The sequence below is a fragment of the Urtica dioica genome, chromosome 4, assembly GCF_054948205.1.
Source record: "Urtica dioica subsp. dioica isolate 48M chromosome 4, U.dioica_male_clone48M_v1_H2, whole genome shotgun sequence".
Lineage (NCBI taxonomy): Eukaryota > Viridiplantae > Streptophyta > Magnoliopsida > Rosales > Urticaceae > Urtica > Urtica dioica.
The window spans coordinates 3,447,145-3,467,738 of NC_142759.1; the positions used below are offsets into that span (position 1 = coordinate 3,447,145).

At 39.1% G+C, this 20,594-nt stretch overlaps 4 protein-coding genes across 6 annotated transcripts; 2 read left to right on the top strand and 2 right to left on the bottom strand.

Annotated features, from left to right (window-relative positions):
* Window positions 1-897: 897 nt before the first annotated feature.
* Window positions 898-4,823, top strand: LOC149399363 (U-box domain-containing protein kinase family protein). The gene is made up of 8 exons (XM_089611286.1): window positions 898-1,066; window positions 1,144-1,256; window positions 1,336-1,463; window positions 1,560-2,010; window positions 2,547-2,687; window positions 2,861-3,400; window positions 3,648-4,394; window positions 4,511-4,823. Exons 1-8 carry the CDS (start codon window positions 898-900, stop codon window positions 4,706-4,708), a joined length of 2,487 nt encoding a protein of 828 aa, XP_089467412.1. The 3' UTR covers window positions 4,709-4,823.
* Window positions 4,824-4,872: 49 nt separating this feature from the next.
* On the bottom strand, window positions 4,873-9,399 carry LOC149399364 (Xanthine/uracil permease family protein). The gene is made up of 10 exons (XM_089611287.1): window positions 8,643-9,399; window positions 8,176-8,273; window positions 7,928-8,098; window positions 7,746-7,846; window positions 7,121-7,256; window positions 6,997-7,047; window positions 6,589-6,879; window positions 5,815-6,049; window positions 5,453-5,733; window positions 4,873-5,367 (listed from the first exon to the last, which is right to left on the bottom strand). The coding sequence occupies exons 1-10, from the start codon at window positions 9,172-9,174 to the stop codon at window positions 5,146-5,148; spliced, it is 2,118 nt and encodes a 705-aa protein (XP_089467413.1). The 5' UTR covers window positions 9,175-9,399; the 3' UTR covers window positions 4,873-5,145.
* Window positions 9,400-11,275: 1,876 nt separating this feature from the next.
* On the bottom strand, window positions 11,276-11,788 carry LOC149399365 (protein SKIP34). Its single transcript, XM_089611288.1, has one exon. The coding sequence runs from the start codon at window positions 11,715-11,717 to the stop codon at window positions 11,415-11,417; it is 303 nt and encodes a 100-aa protein (XP_089467414.1). The 5' UTR covers window positions 11,718-11,788; the 3' UTR covers window positions 11,276-11,414.
* A 2,247-nt stretch (window positions 11,789-14,035) lies between these two features.
* LOC149399366 (suppressor-like protein) lies at window positions 14,036-17,481 on the top strand. 3 transcript variants are annotated; one of them, XM_089613506.1, is made up of 6 exons: window positions 14,036-14,133; window positions 14,750-15,931; window positions 16,043-16,399; window positions 16,509-16,636; window positions 16,724-16,857; window positions 17,036-17,481. In XM_089613506.1, exons 2-6 carry the CDS (start codon window positions 14,826-14,828, stop codon window positions 17,207-17,209), a joined length of 1,899 nt encoding a protein of 632 aa, XP_089469632.1. In that variant the 5' UTR covers window positions 14,036-14,133; window positions 14,750-14,825; the 3' UTR covers window positions 17,210-17,481. The 3 variants fall into 3 exon arrangements, with proteins under 3 accessions (XP_089469632.1, XP_089469631.1, XP_089469630.1); XM_089613505.1 differs by having other exon boundaries at window positions 14,037-14,133; window positions 14,698-15,931; window positions 16,721-16,857; window positions 17,036-17,479; XM_089613504.1 differs by having other exon boundaries at window positions 14,037-14,133; window positions 16,721-16,857; window positions 17,036-17,479.
* The last annotated feature ends 3,113 nt before the right edge of the window (window positions 17,482-20,594 follow it).

The following is a 20,594-nucleotide window of genomic DNA, read 5'->3' on the forward strand; positions in this document are numbered from 1 at the left end:
AGAAAAAAGTCCAATAACTAGGTTGCCTTGTTGTCACAAAACATACATAACATGCTAAAAGCTTTAACGAAGACTTATTCGTAATTTTGATGTTATTTATCATCAATTAAAAGGTTTTAAAGGCTACCTTCTCCTCTAATTTCTCAACATTTTCTAAAAGGTGTTTTTGCACATCCGATCTTCAATTCTTTTCTAATTTAACATTCGGGGCCTGGTACAAATTTCTTAGCATTATTAGCACATTATGACATGGCATGATTAATACACTAATTCAGCCTTAAAAATGTATTATATATGTGTAGCCCTTTTCGGATAAATTTTAGATGAAAATCAAGGGAACAAATAAGGATAAAAAATTGGCGATTAGTAGCTTAGATATGTTCCTCAAGGAAATGCCGGAGAAAATTTTTCCTACGAAAATGGCTAAAAATCCTAGACAGCAATGTTCTGTAAAAAAAAAAAAACGAATTTTTTTTAGTCGAAAGTAGGAGAAATTCTCAATTCAACTTGATAAAATTTTTGTCGGCATTCCTACTGCCCATCAAAATTTCCATCAAATGAAGCCATCGGACAGTCATATATAATCCATAATGCAAACATCGGAAAAGAGAGCCAAAAATACCAAGTTTCGTATTCAAATGTCACCAAGGCCTAGGATAGAGGTAGAGAAAAAAAAGGAAAAGGACCAAAATGTCAAACCTGAAATATTTGGTGGTCAACAGTGCAAAAAAAACTCAATAATTTTAATGTCTTTTTCTTAGCACTATAGTAGTTTATTAATTTATTTTAAATATAATAAAATGCTTCTTCTTCCTCCTCTTCTATAACTATATGTAAATTGCTTGGCTGTTTCCTTGTAAGCCCAAATCCAAGCTAGCTAGTCAATGATCATAAACAATGGATAGTATTGAAGAAGAGATTAAGGTCTATGTGGTACTTGGTAATGACCTACAAGATGGGTTTAAAACCTTAGAGTGGACACTTAAGAAGTGGAATTCTCAGCCAATCTCAATCACAATTCTCCATGTTGCCTGCAACATTTCCATGGATTTTATCTACACTCCATGTAACCAATCTTCAACTCTTGTCTCTTTTTATTGAAATATCCAAATAAAAAAGGTATTAATTATATTTTTGTTTCAGTGGGGAAAATGCCAGCAAGTTCTATTAGTGATGAGAAAGTGGAAGTTCACAAGACATACGAGAGAGAAAAGATTGACAAGTTGTTATCCAAGTACATATCTTTTTGTGGCCAGGTTTGAGAGATTTTTTTATGCTTTAATTTTTTTTATAATTAATTTATAGTTCCTCATTTTATTTCTTTCTTTCTTATAGGTGAAGGCTGAATTGTTTAAAGTTGAAAAATGTGATGATCCAGTTCACAAGGTCATGATAGACATGATTTCTGGGCATGGGATTACGAAATTGGTCATTGGATTTTCATCATTAAAGTCCTCATCATGGTAGTTAAATTAAAATCCCAATAACAATATGAATAATGCATTGAAACTCTCTTGTGTTTGTTTGATTGATTTTCGCATGTGTATATTGTATGGTAGGAAAATCAAGAATGCAATTAGTGGGTCATTTTACGTGCACAAAAACAAGCCTGATTTTTGTGAGCTCTTCATAATATATGGAGGGAAACAATTTTCCATTAGAGGAGAGAACGACAAGGGAATCATGGAAGATGAAAAAGGAGTCATGGTTGCCAAGCTTAGAGACAACAAGGGAAGCTTCAAGGACTGGCTCGGGAAAATTTTCGTCCCGAGTCCGGCGATGATCTCACTTGAAAAAACTCCGAAACCCCGCCGGAATATTCTCTCTTCTTCTTCGTCCATCAACCTCGAATCGCCAAGCATACAAAACCAATGGGAAATCTATGCACAAGAGGTTGAGGAGTATTTCCAACACTTGTTGTCATTGAATAACTCGGATGAAGATCAAAGCTCTCAAAAAAGTTCAATAGTGGAGTTGGCTAGCCCAGACCTGCTTGCGGATTTGAATTTGGTAAGTTAATCAAAATTTAATTAATATGTTTATTTTAATTAATTTAAATGGTTGTACTTGTAGGCTATAATTGCGGTTGATCTATCTATACATTTGTTTATTTATTATTTTATTTCCTAACAAATAGGTATGTTATATTACCCTGTTTTAAAAAAATAATTTGGAGTATCTAGACTATCATGTGAATTATTTTTCAATGGATCCACTTGGCTTTTTTTCTTTTCTACCGTTGAAGTTTTCCTTCCTTATCCTTCTAATTGACCGTAAACGGATATGATTGTGATTATAATCGGATATTAGAGGGCTATTTTGTAACTTCAATTATACACCTAAAATTTGGACATTCTGTGGGAATTTTTTTGTTTGAATTTTTCTTCGTGGACAAACACTCTTAGCCTTGTAAGAATGAATTAATTCTAAACGACATGCTTTGGATATTTTATAATAGCATTCGATTATTATATTACATTATTAAATATATTTTTTTCCTCAAACTATAATAAACAAATGATGAACTTTGACGCTATTATTATCAGACCGGGGCAGAAAAGATAGAACCTCTAAAGAGGAAACTGAAAGAAGCTCAGAAGATAATCCAAGCAAACCGATTTGAATGGAAGTCAAATTCTGAGAGAAGGGCAAAAGCAAAAAGGGCAACTTTGTTATGCAATCGCCGGGTATTAATGCTATATTCTTGCTTTATTTAGTATATAACATACTTTTTCTAGTCAGAAAAATGTGACCTTTTTTTTTAATTTGTAAGAAAAAATTAGTGATTAATTCTCATGCATTAAGAATGAGATGAGACAGACAAACTATTAATCATTTTATTATGTTCCATTTCAATTAGGCCGAAGAAATTCAGGCAAAGATCAAAGAAGAGGTCACGATCCGGACCGAGCTAAGCAACAAGTTAGATTCCGGGAGAAAATGCCTCGGAGACATTGCATCGGAGATCGAGGAGAGCAAAATGAAGCTAAACTCGTTGACGCATCGGAAGACTAAGCTATCGAAGAAGCTACGAGCCTCCGCATCGGCCAAGGCACACGCGGAGGCTCAATTAGAGGGTGCTGCGAAGGCTCGCTCGTCTATCATGAGGGAGATCGAGGAGCTGAGGAAGCAGAGAGACGTGCTCAAGAGGAGGATCGTGTTTTGTCGAGAGAGGGACGATATAGGAACGGCCGTGAAATCAGCTGAGCTTAGCTGCGGGTTCAAGGAGTATAGTGCCGAGCAGATTAGGCTTGCGACGAACGGGTTTTCCGAGAGACTCCGCTTGAAACAGAACGGCGATTGGACGATGGTGTATCGAGGGCGTATCAACAATTCCATGGTTGCCATCAAAATGCTTGATTCTACCAATGGAAACTCTCAACAAGACTTCCAAGCTAAGGTACCTTTTCTTTCATTTAACGGTCATCTATCTAAATCATACCACATGTAAAGGGTAAAAGAAATAATTGCATTTTCTTTCTAATTGAGCATTATTGGAATTCAAGGAATAATTACCAACGGTCATCTCTCTAACTCATATCACCAATGGATTCAAGGGTATTTTATTTCTAGTTCATAACAAAAGTAGATTTGAATGTTTTTTTTTTTGGCGCCTAAAGATATTGAACTCGTCTATGATAAAATAGGTACAACTTTTGAGCCAAATAAGGCATCCGAATTTGGTCTCCATGGTGGGATTTTGTGCTGACCTAAAATGCATAGTGTTTGAGTACATGCACAATGGTAGCTTGAGAGACATTTTCTTGAGGGACATCCTATACTCCAAAAAAACCTCAGGGAAGCGAATTCGAACTCTGCGATGGCATGACCGAGTTCGAGTCGCCGCCGAGATATGCTCGGGCTTGGGCTTTCTACACACGACGAAGCCCAAGCCCATCGTGCACGGACACCTCAGGCTCTCCAACATCCTCTTGGACCGAAACTTGGTCGCCAAGATAAGCGGGTTCGGGCTCAGCCGGAGCGGGACCGAGCTCCACGTTAGATCGGACATCAGGGCTTTCGGGGTCCTCTTGATGCATCTCTTGACCGGGAGAAATTGGGCCGGGCTTGTCGAGGCGATGACTATGGACCGCTCTGCTTTGGTCCGCGATATGGATGAAATGGCGGGAAAGTGGCCGATGGATTTGGCGGAGGGACTAGCGGATCTCGCCTTGAAGTGCTTGTCAAGTAACCGCGGGCCCAAAACGGATTTGAGTTTGGAAATAGTGATGAAAAATCTCAATGAGTTGAGAGAGAGAGCCGCGGATTTAGTGGCTAAAGGAGAATATAAGGTGGTCGTGGATGGAAAATCCGACGTCGCAGCTGATCAAACTATTGACGGAGACGACGACACCGTGGATGCCCCGAGTTGTTTCCTATGCCCTATATTTCAGGTTAATTACCAAACTATCTCATTTTTCTGATAAAAAAAAAAAATTCCAACTTGTTTCCACATCTCTACACATATAAAGAATCTAATTTGCATTCGGGTACTACTAATGAATTGCAGGAAGTGATGAAGAACCCTCATGTAGCTTCTGATGGATTTTCATATGAGCTCGAGGCCATAGAGGAGTGGCTAAGAATGGGAAACGAGACATCGCCGATGACAAACTTGCGGCTCAAGCATACTTTCCTTACCCCAAATCACGGCCTTCGAACTTTGATTCAGGATTGGCATAACAAAAGATCTATCCCACTTCCATAAATAGCCATCTAGTTTTGTAAATATTCCCCAAGTGCTTTATTCTAATTTTGATGAGCTAGTATTGTTGATGATGTTTTTTCTCCAACAAAATAGAGAATAGATTACTGAAACATACTCGCCTGAGGAAAAGAAGAAAAAAATGAATACCAGACCCAGCAACGATATACACAAGAATGCACATATTCATCATTTTGAATGGCAATTTATATACACAATAATATATTCATAGATTGATACAATGGAGAAAAAAATAATGATAAAAAAATAATGTTTCAACTAGTATACAATAATACAGATTAAATGGTTATCAAAGTAAATGATTTAACTAACCTGGAACACAGCAAGAATTTTTCTCTAATGTGTAAAAAATAACGATGTGCTATAAAGACCACACGAAGCTTCTTCACTCGATCTTGGTGTCACAAAGATACAAAGTGTCAAACCCCAAGGCACTTTGGAAAACAAAGACATCTACAGAATTTCCCGGGCAGAGCATAGTCCGCGAGCGAAGATGGGTCACTTTTTATTTCCTCGGTCTTCGACCAAACATACACTCCTCGTTCTTGCCGGCTCCCAGGCGCTGTGTTGTCCAACACAAGGGCTATCAAGAACGTCACAACCATGTTCAAAGACAGAAGCGCATTTAATGCGAAGTCAATCTGAACAAAAGAACAAAAAAAAAACAGTTAGGTCTCTAACAAGCAGCTTTTTGGGGTATACAAGTAACAGAATTAAGTGAAATACTTGGTCATTGCCACTGTGTACAGGTCCGTCCGAGGCCGCGGCGTAAGGAACAAAGTAGCTGGGAAGTATCAAGCTCGATTCCGGTTGATACTGTTGAAAATACGCGGGGATCGATAGACCAAGGAACAGCGAAACCCCGACTATAGTTATGTTTCTGATACTCGCCGTTTGAGCGTACTGCAACGTGGAGAGACCCAGAGCCAGCGTGAGAGCCCACGTAAAGCACAGTGTTGCCGCTGCCAATGCCACGGGTATCGAGGCAAGAATAGCACCGATTTTCCCTGTAAAAACGCGCGAGGAATTAAACCAGGGTCCAAACCAGAAAGCGATATGTGATGTCGGTGACGGCTAGTTTTTGTTACCCATGAGTGAAAATAAAATCAGGAAACCAGCTCCGAACTGCAAAGCCTTTCGGCTCGCGACCTTTGTGGCTTCGATAGTGTAGAGATTTTCTGTCAAGGTTGTCGATCCGGTCCCGGAACCCCAAAGACCGGCTAATATGCTACAGAGACCCTCTAACGCGATTCCTCGGCTGACGATTCCGGGAGTTGGAGCCTTTACGCCGATAAGTACTGATGTAGTGTGGTAGGTACCGATCTGAAGACGACGAAAGAAAGCCTTTTAATGCAAATTCTTGACCCAAGGAAATACACTCATATTTAAACAAGGGCTTCTGGTATTGGTGGCCCCAGAGCTTGTTCATAGTTGAAACTGTTAAAAAAAATTTACTCAAAAACTTATACGAAATAGCCATTTGAAACTATTTGATAAGCAAAATGGACGATGCCTTAAGTTTTAAGCAGAATAGTCAAACAAACGATCCAGTTTTTCTAGCAAAATAGCTATAAATTTTTTGATACTATCTAACATTTTTTGATATTCGTCTCCGTTGTAAATATAATGACACCTAGTCATGTGCATTTTCGTAACTTTTCGCTATTTCACTAAATTCGTAGAAACGTTGGATTTTTTTAGCAAATTTATCAATTGGCTATCTGTTTCAGAAAGTGCAATTTTTCACTACAAATATGAACGGACAACAGAGAGGCCACGGATGCCGAACGAAATCAAAAAGTTCAAGCATGAATCTCTTCATCGAAAAAAAAGAAATTGTTAGTTAGTTATGAAATACGTACGGAATCAACGGACGCAACGAGCGATGCGACGAGCATGATGAGGGAAGTCCTCAAGCGGAAGACGGGGATTCCCCACTGAAGAGGGTACGGAATCCCGACCCACGACGCCGATTTCCACGCATTCGAGGCGTCGGTACGGCAGTGCTGCATCGTTGACACGTGTTTCCGACAAGCGTCGTTCAATATATTCGAGCTCGGAACGTTATCCCCGTTGCACCCTTTGTAATCGTACGCCCCGCCCGTCGTCAGAAACAACGCGTACGTCCATATTATGATCACGCTCAAAGGAACCTGACATGATTCGAAATCGTCAAAATCTAATTGAGAAGCAATTGTGGATTTACTCATCATGGTAACGTATTAATAAAGCTTGAACAAGTTTTTGAATGTTGGAGCGGTAATTCTTACCGCATAAATGCGAAACAAGCGATGCCCGAAGATCGATAACCCACGGAGGTACTTCAAGACAAAACGAAAACACATGATGGAAGAGAACAGATTGGTAATCAAAATCCGAATGAAAGTCACTTACCAAAGTGAATATTAGGACTAAGAGAATCAATGGGAGGCTAATTTCCACACAACTACCAGCTTGTGGAAACCCATAGCTGAAAAAGGCTAAGCTCACTGCGGCAACAGTTGGTGCAACCACAATCGGGTTTATCAATCTGCAACAATCATCATATTATTGTTATCAAAGAAATAAATTGTCACGACCCGCGAGCGTTCTCACACCGGAGGCACTAGATGTGTCAAGTAGTAGAAAGACTCGACCCTCTCACGCAGCATCTCAAAGGAGGTACAATCATTCAGAAGCTTCATCTAGTAAACTCACGTACAAAACAAGCCTTCCCCAAAAAAAACATAATAAGACACTCCTAAAAACTTAAGGCAAAGACCAACGGTCGTAGTGGGGCCCGAGGACCAGTTCTCCGACGGGTGCGACGTGTTCGAAGGCCGTTGGGTTTGGGACAACGTGTCTTTCTACGACTTGACACATCTAGTGCCTCCGCCACCCACAGCTCCCATACATGATTTTGAAACGACAGGTGTTAGAACGTCGCGGCTCGCAGGTCGTGACATAAATGAATTTTAGGGCTCGTGAACAAAAGATATATCAGCGCGGACACACCAAAAAAAAAAAAATTTCCCATCACCTTAGCAAAAGGTTCATTAAGCCACTAAACCCAAGGATGCTTTGAAATAACGATCCGACTATAATAGCACCTTGTAGTTCTCTCATTATAAGCTGGAATTTCTGAATTACAAAAAGAAAAGAAAAAAATGCATAAAGAACAAGAGGATGATCAAATGTAGAAACCATTCAACTAAAACTCACATGGTCGGTAAGATTTCGGTGCTCCCTAGAGTTCATGATGACCAACGCCGGAGCCAAATACACGAACGAGCTTCCTTGAACCAAAGGGAGCCGGGTCCCGAAGAATGAGTGCAATAGCGTCGTAATTCCAGAAAGAAGAAGCATTGTCGAAATCACCGTCGCAGTATCTTTCTGTCGTTCATTCATACGAGTTACGAAACGTACCCAAATAAAGAAGAAAAAAGATGGATAGAAAGTGAAAGACGTACATCGGTTCCGCCCATGGCCGGGACGATGATTATGGGAATGAATATGAGCGAGCCAGCCAAAGACAAGTAGTGTTGAAGCCCGTAACAAATTAGAGGCACTGCGATTAAAAACAAAATGGTACTTTATCTTTATCATATGTTCTTCGAGTTTATATGACAAGATTATAGTTATAAATACACTTTGGAACTCTAATAGACAATTTTGTATTAGAGACCTACATCAAGATTGCTCCTTTGTGTGCGGAGAAAAAAAAAATCTTTTCTTGATTCCAACGTGTTAAAGGAAAATCTCTCACGCCATTTCACCACTCACTCAACTTACCATATAAACACACACATAAAGAACACCCATCATAAAACAATTTCCATAACAAACACCACTAATATAAGTAAAGAAAAAGGGGAAAAAAAAAATCTTATGCTTGCCATGATATTTAAGAGGAAGAAAAAGAAAAAAAAAAACTAACCAACACCCGGATTATCTCTGAGGCCACACTTAATCGGAGAATGACCACTTCTATCTCCATAATCAAAATTCTCTCTCCCTTCTTCTTCTTCTTCTCCGCCAATATTCCCATTCTCGCTCACTCCCATTTCCACTCCACCTTTATCTCTCTTTTCACTCTCACTCTCTTTCTCCTTCACCACCACCACAGCTTCTTCTCTCTCCATCACGTTCCCATTCTCGAGCCCTCCTCGTCCGGGTCGGGTCCGACCCAAAACCGGGTCGATCTCGATCTTCGGCGACGAGCCGCCACCGGAGCCCCTGTGAAACCCTCTAAACCCCTTTTCCGAGTCACCGTGGCTCTGGCTCTGAGGCTGAGTCCTCTCGGTTGCGGCGCTGGTCTCGCCGGAGAAGTTTTTGGAGACGAACCCGGTTCGCTTGGCCCAAGATCTCAGCTCCCCTGGATTGTGCTCTCTTCTCGGCGCGAACGCCGCGATCTTCTTCTCGTCCCCTTCTCCGGTACCCTCCGACGCCCTCGGATTCTTTCTATCCATCGATGTTTTCGTTGTCCTTGTTCTTCTTCTTCTTCTTGCGAGCTCGGCGAATTAGCATTAAAGAGTGTTTTGTTTCTATGCGAAGACTGTCATCGTGTTGGTGTGTCTGTCTGTGCAAAGATTGTGTGTGAATGAGAACGAGATTATATGGGAAAGTGAGTGAGGGATTGAGTGAGTGAGTGAGGTTTCAAAGTTTTTTTGTCTTTTAGTTTTTTTTTTATTTTTTTATTTTTATTTATTTACCAAATTACAAAAAATATCATTTTCCGTTATAAAAGCATCAATGAGTAGTAAAACCCTATCCAGATTTATTTCTAACACGCTTAAGATAATTACTAGTTAGTAATTTATCTAAGTTCTGATTTAAACCTCTTTTGATTTATTTTGGGCTTATCTAAGTGACGTAGGGGTTTTTGGCAAACATGGAATTGAAAATCTTGGAATCAATTGTATACCACAAAATTGTAATGATCATATGCTGTTGAATAGTCATTTCAAAAGGTGGTGTGATTATTTTGGCTTAATATCCCGTTTGACAAATTAGTCATTTCTCTTTAGATTTAGATTTTGGGGTTTGTGTCTAACCTACTGCAAATATGAGTTGTTAAGCTGTCTCTCTCATTTCTCTTTTACATTAATATTTTTTAAGAATCCGACATAGATATTACTATCTTATCTTTAATTTTTTTACTATAACTAAATTTATTTTTCCCTTATATATATATTATGAAAATTATCACAAAATTCCATTAATTTATCGCAAAATTCCAAAAATTTATCACAAAATCTCATTTGTTTATAACAAATTTGTCATAGAATCTGATTTTATGTGACAAATTTAGTAATAAATATATCAAAAACTTTTATTTTTTGTTTAATTGATCCAAAATAGTATTATCCATGTTCAATCATCTAAAAAAAGCATCCCATTATTTGAATGTCCGAGTATATTAGTAGGCATATTCTCACAAAAAGACTGCTTCATTTTAATTACTTGCATAAGATATCATTTTCTTTTTACTATATTTTATTTATATATTTGATTACTTAAAACATTTAAACTCAAATTAAAAAAAAAAAAATCTTGTAGAGAGCAAATAATAAAGATAAATGATGTTTCGGGGAATTGAACCTGATATCCTCGCACATAAGATATCATTTAATTTTCCAATGATTAAGCTTCTCTTTGTTTCATATGTTGAAATTTATTTCATACATTGCAACAAGATTCTACAGTGAAGCAAAAGTTCTAAAATCAATTAAAAAAAAAACAAATCATTTAAGCATACGGAAAAGATTGGTACCATTAAATACACATAATAAATAAAAACATAGTTATAAAATGGGTCAAGCGACTATATAACTAAATAGAACTTAAGCTTTTGCAAAAGGCTACTTCATCACATTTTTTCTTATAAAATCAATACAAACGAATCATTTATACATACGGAAAAGATTTGTACTATTTAATAGATAAACATATATATCAAGCCAACTAATTCAATATTACTTTTAAGCCGCGACTATAGAACTTAGAGATCCACATTTCTTAGACATCAGTTTTTCTCTCAAAAAGACGGCCTCACTCATTAACTTACTATACAAGTAATCAATCCATTGCTTGCCCACTTCCGTAAAACTGAAGGATTATGAATGAAAATAATTACAGGCGTGTACAATTTTAAATCCAAAAATAAATTAAAGCTTAGTATTTTCTTCCCCTGTGATCTGTGACATAAGAGAAGAAACATAAGTTGAAATGTGCGATCTCAACTTTTCATTTAATGGCTAATGCTTTGTCATATGAATAAGAAAACGAAGTGCTGACTCACAACCACGTCTTTGCAAAAAAGACACTTAAAGATCATATTGATGTCCTTCATTACTACCCAGAGCGAGCTCAAAGTTCACTCGATCCCGGGTCAAAATCCGATGGCTGTACAAAAGTCAACGCTAGCTATTCAAACTAAAATCAAACAAATAGCTTTCATCATTTGGCTAAACAATTCAAAACGAAGACTCGCTAAAATATCCTCCACTTCTGATCAATTTTCCAAACAAGTCACTGTAGCATAAAAAAGACGAATTTCATCGAACCAGAGAAACGAAATCCTGACACTCGAATTCCATAATAATTCAAGTTAAGTATACAATTAATTCACATATTAGACAATCAATCTTAAAATCCACAGAATCAGAAAACAAAACCCTAATGGATCAGAAGGAGAGGGCAAAGAACCCTAATCGGCGGCGAGAGAGAGGTGATTTCGGGGTCGGAGTAGGAGAGCGAGGGCAAGGTCTCGCTGCTGGATATATCGGCGGCTGAGGAATTCCTCGACGATCTCCATGACCACCACGAATCGCTTCATCTCATCGAGCTGACGGCTCAGCTCGGCCTCGCGCGCTCGCGCCAGAGCGAGCCGTGCCTCCGTCTCGGCCAGCCGACCGCGCAGCGTCGCCACCGCCGCTGCGTCCGCCGGAGAACGGACGGTCCGCGATGGGGTTAGGTTTTCGTCGAAGGGTCTCTGCTGACCGTAACACATGTCTACAAAGAGGAGGAGGACTTTGTAAATTTTCTCTCTCTATTTTTTTTTTTTTTTCCTTTCGGTAACTTGTTGCATAGAGAAACACAGTGGTTCAATTTGGGATTTCTTTTAGTCCTGATCCTGAATTTAGTGAAGTCGTCATCATCATCATGTAATAAACAGTACTATTGACGCAAAACAATTAATAAATAATAAATACTAGTTTAAAAATTAATAAATAATAAATACTAGTTTAAAAATTAATAAATAATAAATACTAGTTTAAAAATTAATAAATAATAAATACTAATTTAAAAATTAATAAATAATAAATACTAGTTTAATCGGAATTAAACGAAATTAATCAGATTTAAGAGCAACAATAACTCTTTACTCATCTAGACATAAACTAGCTGCTTTTTGCCCTTAAGTCTATTAGTTACTATAATTGATTATTTTTAATTCGTTTCGATGAAATTTAAGATGTTTTTTTAATGATATAATTTAAAATGAATTCTTTTTTTCTAAAACATTGATTATGTGCATGTTTGTTTATAGTCGGAGGTGGGAACGAAGTTAAACCAAGAGATAGAAAAGTGAAAGAATGAGAAAAATTGTATAAAAAAATTAGAATAATATTTTTGTCTACAAATATGAAAAAAATTTCATTTAGGAAAGTTTGTAAGTAAAATTCTTTTTTATTTGTTTGTTTCGTTTGATGATGTTTTGCTTTTTATAAATTTTATTTTGAAAAAAAATTGTTGTTTTCAAAAAAGCATACTACTATTTTTAAGATTAGTTTTGCTAGTAATATAAGTAGATTCAGCATAAAAAAAGTTGTTTTCCAAAAATTACGAATTTCAGCTTTGAAAAGTTACGTTAAATTTTTCATAAACGCTTCTATAATTTTTATGAAAAGTTGTTTTTACCAAATAATTCAAGACGGTTAACCTTAAAAAAAAAAGTTGAAAATAAGCTTATGAGGTTTAGAAAATGAAATTTCGTAAATTCGGTGGTATTTAACTATTTTTCAATACTAGCAATTTCAATTTCAAGGTTGCCCATTCATAATTCAAAAACGCTTTTCTCTCTCCAGAAACCCACGGTTTCTCTCTTTCTTAGTTTCATAAACTAGGGTTTCAAAACCCACTCTCCTTCTCAGCCACCACTCCCCCCAAGCGCCGGCCGTCCGTACAACGGTGGCAAGGCTGAGACTTGGGGGGAGGCCTTTTTTCATTTTACCCAGAAGCTTTTGTTTTCTTTTTTCTTTTTTTTTTCTTTTTCATCCAGATCTGCCTCTGCTGCGGTCGGGGTTCTCCGGCGGTCTTCCTCAACGCCGAACCGTGCCTCTGGGAGTCCGGCACTTCTCTTTGGATGGTGGTTCTTGGTGCTGTTGGTGGGCGTTTTTTTGAGGCGCAGTGGATCTCGATCTCGTCTCACCCACTGGCGATTTTGGGTGTTCCCTCAGATCCGACCTCCCCCGATCCCTCACTCCTCATCGACGTTGCTCCAAGCCTCCGCCGCCCCTCGATGAAGCGTTCCGACGAAATCCAACCTATCTCTTGGCTCCGGTCTCCACTGGGTTTTTTCATTTCAGATCGGTGTCCCCCCGTCGATCCCGATTCAACATCTCTATCCGGTGAGATCTTCGTCAGCCTAGATGAGCGCCACTCCTATCCTCCAGTTCCCGACTTCGGACAATCGGTTCTGTTGGAGCTTAAGAGTGGTACATGGATTCTTGTTTGTGCGAAGCTGGTGTGCGAATTTGGAATTTTTTTGTTTAGTTTCGTTTTTTCAGTTGTCTATTAAGTTTTTTAGTTTTTGCATTTTGGTTGTATTAAGTTTTTTTGGTGACGAATTAGCTATCCTCCCCGGACAGAAGTTTTTATGTTTTTGTTGTGTTTTTGTTGTTTTGGGTTACTATGGAGGTGGAATAACTGTCCTCCTCGGTATAGATTTCCTGTTAGAATTTTCTCTATGCAGATTGAAGAATCTCTTTCTACTTGGTCACTGGATCAAGGTTGATTGGATTTCTCCATTATCCGTTATGGATATTTTGAAAGAGCCATATGTGGGCTCGATTTCTTTTGTGCTCGGTATTCTTCCTCTTGTTGGAAGCATGCATAAGATTGGACGTTCATCTGATTTTAGTGTTAGATTCACTTCGATTTAGGTCGATAGTGTTCCTCGTATTAAGATGTACTTCTCTTGTATTTGTGGGTGTTTTACCCCTATCTAATGGAAATCCCATTTTTTCAAAAAAAAAAAAAAAAAAAAAAAACTATTTTTCAATAATAAATGAGTTTTTCTTATAATAGTATAAATTAACTAATATATTCCGCCTCTCTTATTCCGAGCTCTCTAGTCTCTTCCCAACCAACCAGCGCCACTATTCCGCCACCTTCAAACGTCGATTCCACTTTGATTGTCAAAAGTTAGCCCATTCTTTCACTCAAAATATCTTGAAGTTAATTTATTCTGTAATCGAAATTAGTGTTGTGTTAAAATGCGCTCTTTTTATGAGTACTTCTCCGTGAAATCATATGCATTCTGATTTTTATGGTGTTCTCTTGTTATATATAATTTATGCAACGAGACAGTGGGAAAATGATTTTTGCTTGATAAATATATGACTGGTAGCTTTATTGTGTTAAGAATACGTTTTCTTCTTTTTTCTATATGGTTTTGTGCATTTCATTACTTCGTTGTTCGATGCTCACCATGTGTTTGATAATATGCGTCTGGGTAGAAAAGCTTTAAAATTCACTGTACATCTTGAGAGGAAATGTCTGGTAGAATTTAAAGTACATACCTTTATGGTGTTATCTTGTTTGATAGAATTCATGCAATGACACTGAGAGTGGAAAAATGATTGCTTGATAAATTTACGACTTGTAGCTTTACGTGCTTTGTTTCTTCCATAGTGGCTCCATATAACTTGCTCTATCTTTCGAGCAAAATAAAAAAAAATATAACTTGCTCTATATCGCGTTGCCAGGATTACACTTGAAACCACTGATAGTCGTTTCATATCCCTTTGTCGTTTCCAGAAAGAGAAGCCAAAAGACTCGCCAAAGCAAGAGCAACGAGCTCAGAACTAGAGAGCACAGAGGCTCCCAAAAAAAAATGGCTTCTTTTGCAGAACCAACAAACAAAGCCTCATCGTCAACGCCGTTCAACACTGCCGCTAGAACCCCCGACGACACAGTCTTCTACGCAATCTTCCCCGACGACCCTTCTTCTCTCCCAATCCCGACTCTCCACCTTCGAATCCTCCAAACCCTAGCCCCTTTCACCTCCGACTACATATGGCAGCACGAGCCATTCTCTCTCTCCCCATCCCCCGCCTCCGCCGCCGCAGTCCCTCACCTCCGCGGCAAGCTCCGATTCGGCGACAACCTCGCCGACGAGTGGTTCGTCGTGTTCCTCCTCCTCGAAGCCTCCCGCGCCTTCCCGGAGATCTCCGTCAGAGTCTGGGACTCCGACGGCGAGTTTCTCCTCATCGAGGCAGCTCACCACCTCCCGCGGTGGCTCGACCCGGAAACCAGCCACAACCGAGTCTTCCTCCGCCGCGGAGACCTCCACATCGTCCCGAGAACCCTCCTCCCGAACCCCACTCTCGAAGATTCCCTCCGATTCCTCGCCGGAGCCGAAGCCGAAGCCGGAGCCACCCTGGCGGCTCCGGCGGTCCAGGCGGCGATCCGCCGCCGAGTCTCGGACTACCCCGAGAAGGCGAGGAGAGACATGCACAGGGTCCGGGTCAGGGTTCCTCCGGCGGCCGCAGCGGTGCTGAGCCGCGAGCCGTGCCTGATCTCCTTCGCCGTGGAGGGTTTCTACGACCGCGACGTCGATTCCATGAAGTCCGCTGCGAAGATGGAGAGGTTTTACGGGGACGAGCTCGTGCTCGTCTCCGTCAAGATGTCTCGCGCGATGTACGCGCAGCTGGCGGGGCAGGCATTCCGGGCTCCGAGCCGCTACCCGGTGCCGCGGCTCGGCGGCGGAGCTCCGGCGGAGGAGGCCGAGATCGGGATGAAGATTACGTGCGGTCTCGAGATGGCGTATCAGCAGAGGAAGAACGAGAGCTCCGGCGGTGGAGCTTGGGAGGTTTTCAGGCAGAGCTTGGAGCAGAGCGGATTCTTCGGCGATTCGCTCCCGGGCTCGCAGGACCACCGTAGGCTCGTGGACGCCGCCAGAGAGTATTATCGCAACTCTTCTGCCTTCTCCGCCACAAGGTACTCATAGTTCAAGGACTAGGGGGAAATTGAAGCAAGTTAAACAGTCGGGGCAGGAAATGTAATTCATCCGAAGTATTTACCTTTGAGCTGACCCTTGTTTTTAAACAGTGAGATCATGAGCGCTCCGGTGAAGCGCATCGACGAGATTCTGGCCACGCCTTACTCGGCCGAAGATTTCGAGGCTGTGGAGGTCCCTCCATCGGACGACGATTCTTGGCTCCGCGATGGAGAGTCCGAGCTGAACGCCGAGCTTTTGGAGAGGCAAAAGGAGCTCGATCTTTACAACGCGGAATGTGAAAGGAAGGATAAGAGGAAGATGAAGAAGAAAACATCTGAGGAATGTGGTGGCCGTGAAGGTACGAACGTCGACGACGAGATGGATCCGAGGGAAATTGTGAAAAACATGAGAGCTTTTGTTAGTAAGGTTTCCAGCTACGAAGGCGCCGAGGTTCCCCAGAATGACAGGTTCGCTTTTTCCTCTTTTAAAGTTCTAAACTTTTGAAGATGCTATGAATATTACAGACGTGCTTCGTTGGTTTTTGTGATTTTAATTGCAATGCTTCTCTCTATGAAGGAACATGAAAGACGTCGACCTAGACGTGGAGCGTTTCTTCAAAGACATGGAATCGATAATGAATCCCCAAGATGATGATGAAGAAGAAGAAGATGGAGATGAAGAAGGCTCGTCAGACATGGATTTCGGTAAGTTCTTTTTTATGCTTGTTTGTTTTCCAGTCCGTTTTCGGTAAGGCCTCTTTTGAGTGGCTTCGGTGGTGTGTTTCGCAGAAGATTCGGAGGAAGATGAGAACGAAAACGCCGATTTTACGCGGTCGTATTTCGATGCTTTGAACGAAGAGTTAAAAGGGACGTCACTCCCGAAAAGTTTTGCCCGTGCCGAGGAACAAGCCTCGGGACAATCTCAGGTATATATTTGCCTGCTTTTTATGTTTTATTATTTGAATCAAGGTTTGCAAAAATCCGGCCGGAAATGCCGACAAAAAGAGTCTTTTCTTTTGACCTGCAAGTTTTTCGAATTGGCTTGAAAAAGATTTCCGTAAATCGGAAGCAATCTTGAATTGAAAAGGGGTTGACTTTTTGTAGGCGGGGCCGGCGGAGATGGATTCCAGTCCGGTGGATGTGGACGTGAACCTCGTGAAAAGCTTACTCGATTCCTTTGCATCCCAAGAAGGCCTTCCCGGCCCGGCTTCAAATCTGCTTGGCCTTATGGGCTTGCAACTACAAGACCCCAAGAAGCTCAACTCCAAATCAAAATAGTCTTGTTATTACTATTGCATTTGTCTTATGTTATAGCTGTTTGTAATTCTCGAACCTTACCTACCGATAGTGAATGATTGAGTTTATATAGGTTTTATTTTGTTTTTAGGTTTTGAATTGGTGGGGTGTTTTACCGTGGAAAATCATACAAATATGCCATGGGAACTCCCCTAATTATAAATACAAATAATTAGCTGTTTAGTCATCTAAAACTCTAGCAATTTGGTTTTAGCCAACCTTTCGTTAATTTCCCGTAAATAGTCATCTTGTTTACGTGGCAGCTTATTAATTGAATTAGTTTTACCTTTTTGCTTTAATTAGGCAGTTTTTTTTTTAATTTCGAATTAAATATTGAAACCGAATAGGGAAATTTTCAAATTTGAAATTTGAATTTTGAGCAGATTTTGAAAGTTCTCAGCCCGTTAATTGTTATGTATTTAGAAATTTTCAGCGTTGACTTTAGATAATTAGTTTCTATTTTCGTTGCAATTCATTATGGATAAAATCTGTATATATATTCTTCATTCATTGATATTATTTTGTCTTCCATATATTCATAATTTCCAGAATTTTCGTGCCCAAAATATTTCCAGAATTTTTTCAATTTATTTACACGAATATACTGTAAATAGGCTTTGTATTTACTGTGAATATACTGTAAATAAGCTTCGTATTTACACGAATATACTGTAAATATGTTTTCTATTTACACGAACATACTGTAAATATGATATCTATTTACACGAACATACTGTATTAAAAAAAAAAAAAACCATAAACTTCTCTCAGCAAGAAGCTTGTCGATCTGCACATGCGTTCCAGGAACAAGAATAAACTTGATTCTCAGGTTATAAAGGAAAACAAAATTCCCGAGAACCAAAATTAGTCGAGAGAAAAACAAAATCATAGATCGTTGCCTTGAGACACGGGATCGTTGCTGCCACCTTCGTCGCCACCAGCAGCAGCCTCACGCCGCCCACCGTCGCGTACCCTAAAATGGCCCGCGCCTTCGTCGCTGTCCACCGCGATCCCCGCGTCACCTCTTCCACAGCGTCCTTCTCAGATTCGAAATCGCCGGCGGGATCGAGGCCAAGTGCGCCGGTGGTGGGATCGATGTGGATCACCCGCGTGTCGCGGCGGCTCGCCAGGCTGGCAACGATACATGTCTCGCCGGAGTCCAGCTCGGCGTCACCGAAAGCCTCGCGCCTCGGTGGAATCACCACTCCCCTCCCGGATTCTGCTACTGTAGCCGCCGATTTCCGACGGAGGCGTTGTCTTCCTCCTCGTGCCCACTCCCTCGATCTCTCTTTCTCGGTTCTCACTCTCTCTCGGCTCTCTTTCTTCTCTCTTAATGATCTTAATTAATGATCTTAATGACGTCCGTAATAACCGCGAGCAATTATATCAGAATATTTTGTATTAAATGTTTTTATTTTCAGCATGTTAATGGGTGGGAACAGTTGAGGCTATTTTGGTATTTTTTATATGTGTAAATAAATTGGGCTGTCTATTAACCCGAAATTAACAAAATGTTGACCAAATCCAAAACTGTCTAAATATGGGAGGCTATTTAACTATATTACCCTTATAAATATGATATCATTATTTTGTTGTTGTTAGAGTTTTTATTTTTTATTTATCGACGTTAGTAGCGTAATTTTCACCTAGGCTAAGTGCATCCAAGTTGCACTAATAAAATACAGAATATACCAAATTCTTTCATTTTCACCTTTCCGAATATGTAAGTCTGTGCGCTTAGTAGTAATTTTGTTTGTATTACTATATTTGTCATGGCAGTTGGTTTGAAAATGTGCATGGGGAAATATTTTGACGGATTAATACAAGCAAATTTCCACTAAAATCGCCCTCTTATTATTATATATTGGAATTTGGAAGATAGAACAGAAGTGAGAAAGAAAGAGATGGATACTTTGTCCATTCGAAATTTCCATGGGATCGCAAAACTTCTTTCATGTTGTCTCATCTTATCACATTAGTTGAACTATTTAGAAAAAAATACCAAATTGAAATAACAAAATCTCAAATAATTGTTTCTATAAGTTCAATTTCGGTGTGACGTAGACATTAAAAAAAGGGGTTATAAAGAAAAACACATGTATTTCGACAAAGTCAAATAGGGAAATTGACGGCTAAGATCTCAGTACCCATTGTGGTCTCATCTGATGATCTAACGATATAGAGGGGCCTACCGAAACCAAATTCACACGCAGTGGTAGACTCTTGGTCAACAATAAAATATGAAGTAAACTCATCCTTCATTTTTCATAAATTATTACATAGATAGGCCCCTATCAGATTTTATGACAAGTATCTCCTGTATTTCAACAATATATATGGGCAGACAAATTTGTTGGGATGACAGATTTGATTAATTGTGTACTATTTCAATTAATTCGCCAAATGACTCATTATTAAAATAGTTAAATGCCTACACTCAATTAAAATTATTATTAATTACTCAAATACTAAAAATATAGTCTAAATCAAGCTAAAATTTCACGTAATATAATGTATGTATATTATTTTATTAAAATTATTTTTTTATTGTACTAAAATTTTTGGGCGCTCTAGCTTATTAGCATTTTTAAAACTTAGAATTGTGAAATAGCCAACGTTTTAGTAATATTTAGTAATTAGCTAATCTTTCATGCAATAAGACATAATTATCCTTATTTTTTCCTCTAATTATTTACCAAAAATAAATTAAATGAAAATAATATATTTATACCTAAATACTCTCTCTCTCTCTCTCTCTCTCTCTCTCTCTCTCTCTCTCTCTCTCTCTCTCTTTGTTACATTTTTAGTCATAACAGAGGTTAAAAAAAGCATCTCGCAGTTAATAGTCGGTAATAACTGTTAATAGGTTTTTACCAAAAACTTATTAACAGTTATTACTGACTATTAGTTAAAGCAGAAGCTTATTAACAGTTATTAACGATTATTAACTGCGGTTTTTATGTTTTTGACATTTGTTCATAACTAAAAAAAATGTGACGAGAGAGAGAGAGAGAGTGAACATGTAAAATAGAGAGAGAGATAGAGAGATAACTGAGATCCTAATAATTAGAGATTTTGAATAATAAATCAAATTCTATTAATTTCGAAAATAAATTATATTGACTAATTAATAAGGGTAAAAAATGGTATAAACAAGATGCCACATAAGAAAAATGGCTATAAATAAAAAAAAAATTGAAGCGTATGACATAATGAAATTCTTAAGTTTGAATTGGCTCAATCAGTTACAAAACGTAGGTCTAACTTTTAAGGAAGAAAGCAAAATCTCCTTTTATCATTTATTCAGAATTAGGTGGCGAGAAAACAATTTTGCAAAATTATAGGGGTCTTTTCTATTTTTGAGACG

What these genes read in the sequence shown, in the direction of transcription:
- LOC149399363 (XM_089611286.1), top strand. Translation starts at nt 898, where the DNA reads ATGGATAGTATTGAAGAAGAGATTAAGGTCTATGTGGTACTTGGTAAT. An exon ending in TGCTTGCGGATTTGAATTTG is followed by an intron (nt 2,011 to 2,546) that starts GTAAGTTAATCA and finishes TATTATTATCAG; the next exon opens with ACCGGGGCAGAAAAGATAGA. An exon ending in TCCTATGCCCTATATTTCAG is followed by an intron (nt 4,395 to 4,510) that starts GTTAATTACCAA and finishes AATGAATTGCAG; the next exon opens with GAAGTGATGAAGAACCCTCA.
- LOC149399364 (XM_089611287.1), bottom strand. Translation starts at nt 9,174, where the DNA reads ATGGATAGAAAGAATCCGAGGGCGTCGGAGGGTACCGGAGAAGGGGAC. An exon ending in CGGCCATGGGCGGAACCGAT is followed by an intron (nt 8,099 to 8,175) that starts GTACGTCTTTCA and finishes AATGAACGACAG; the next exon opens with AAAGATACTGCGACGGTGAT. An exon ending in TCGTTGCGTCCGTTGATTCC is followed by an intron (nt 6,050 to 6,588) that starts GTACGTATTTCA and finishes CGTCGTCTTCAG; the next exon opens with ATCGGTACCTACCACACTAC.
- LOC149399365 (XM_089611288.1), bottom strand. Translation starts at nt 11,717, where the DNA reads ATGTGTTACGGTCAGCAGAGACCCTTCGACGAAAACCTAACCCCATCG.
- LOC149399366 (XM_089613505.1), top strand. Translation starts at nt 14,826, where the DNA reads ATGGCTTCTTTTGCAGAACCAACAAACAAAGCCTCATCGTCAACGCCG. An exon ending in TCTGCCTTCTCCGCCACAAG is followed by an intron (nt 15,932 to 16,042) that starts GTACTCATAGTT and finishes GTTTTTAAACAG; the next exon opens with TGAGATCATGAGCGCTCCGG. An exon ending in CTCGTCAGACATGGATTTCG is followed by an intron (nt 16,637 to 16,720) that starts GTAAGTTCTTTT and finishes TGTGTTTCGCAG; the next exon opens with AAGATTCGGAGGAAGATGAG.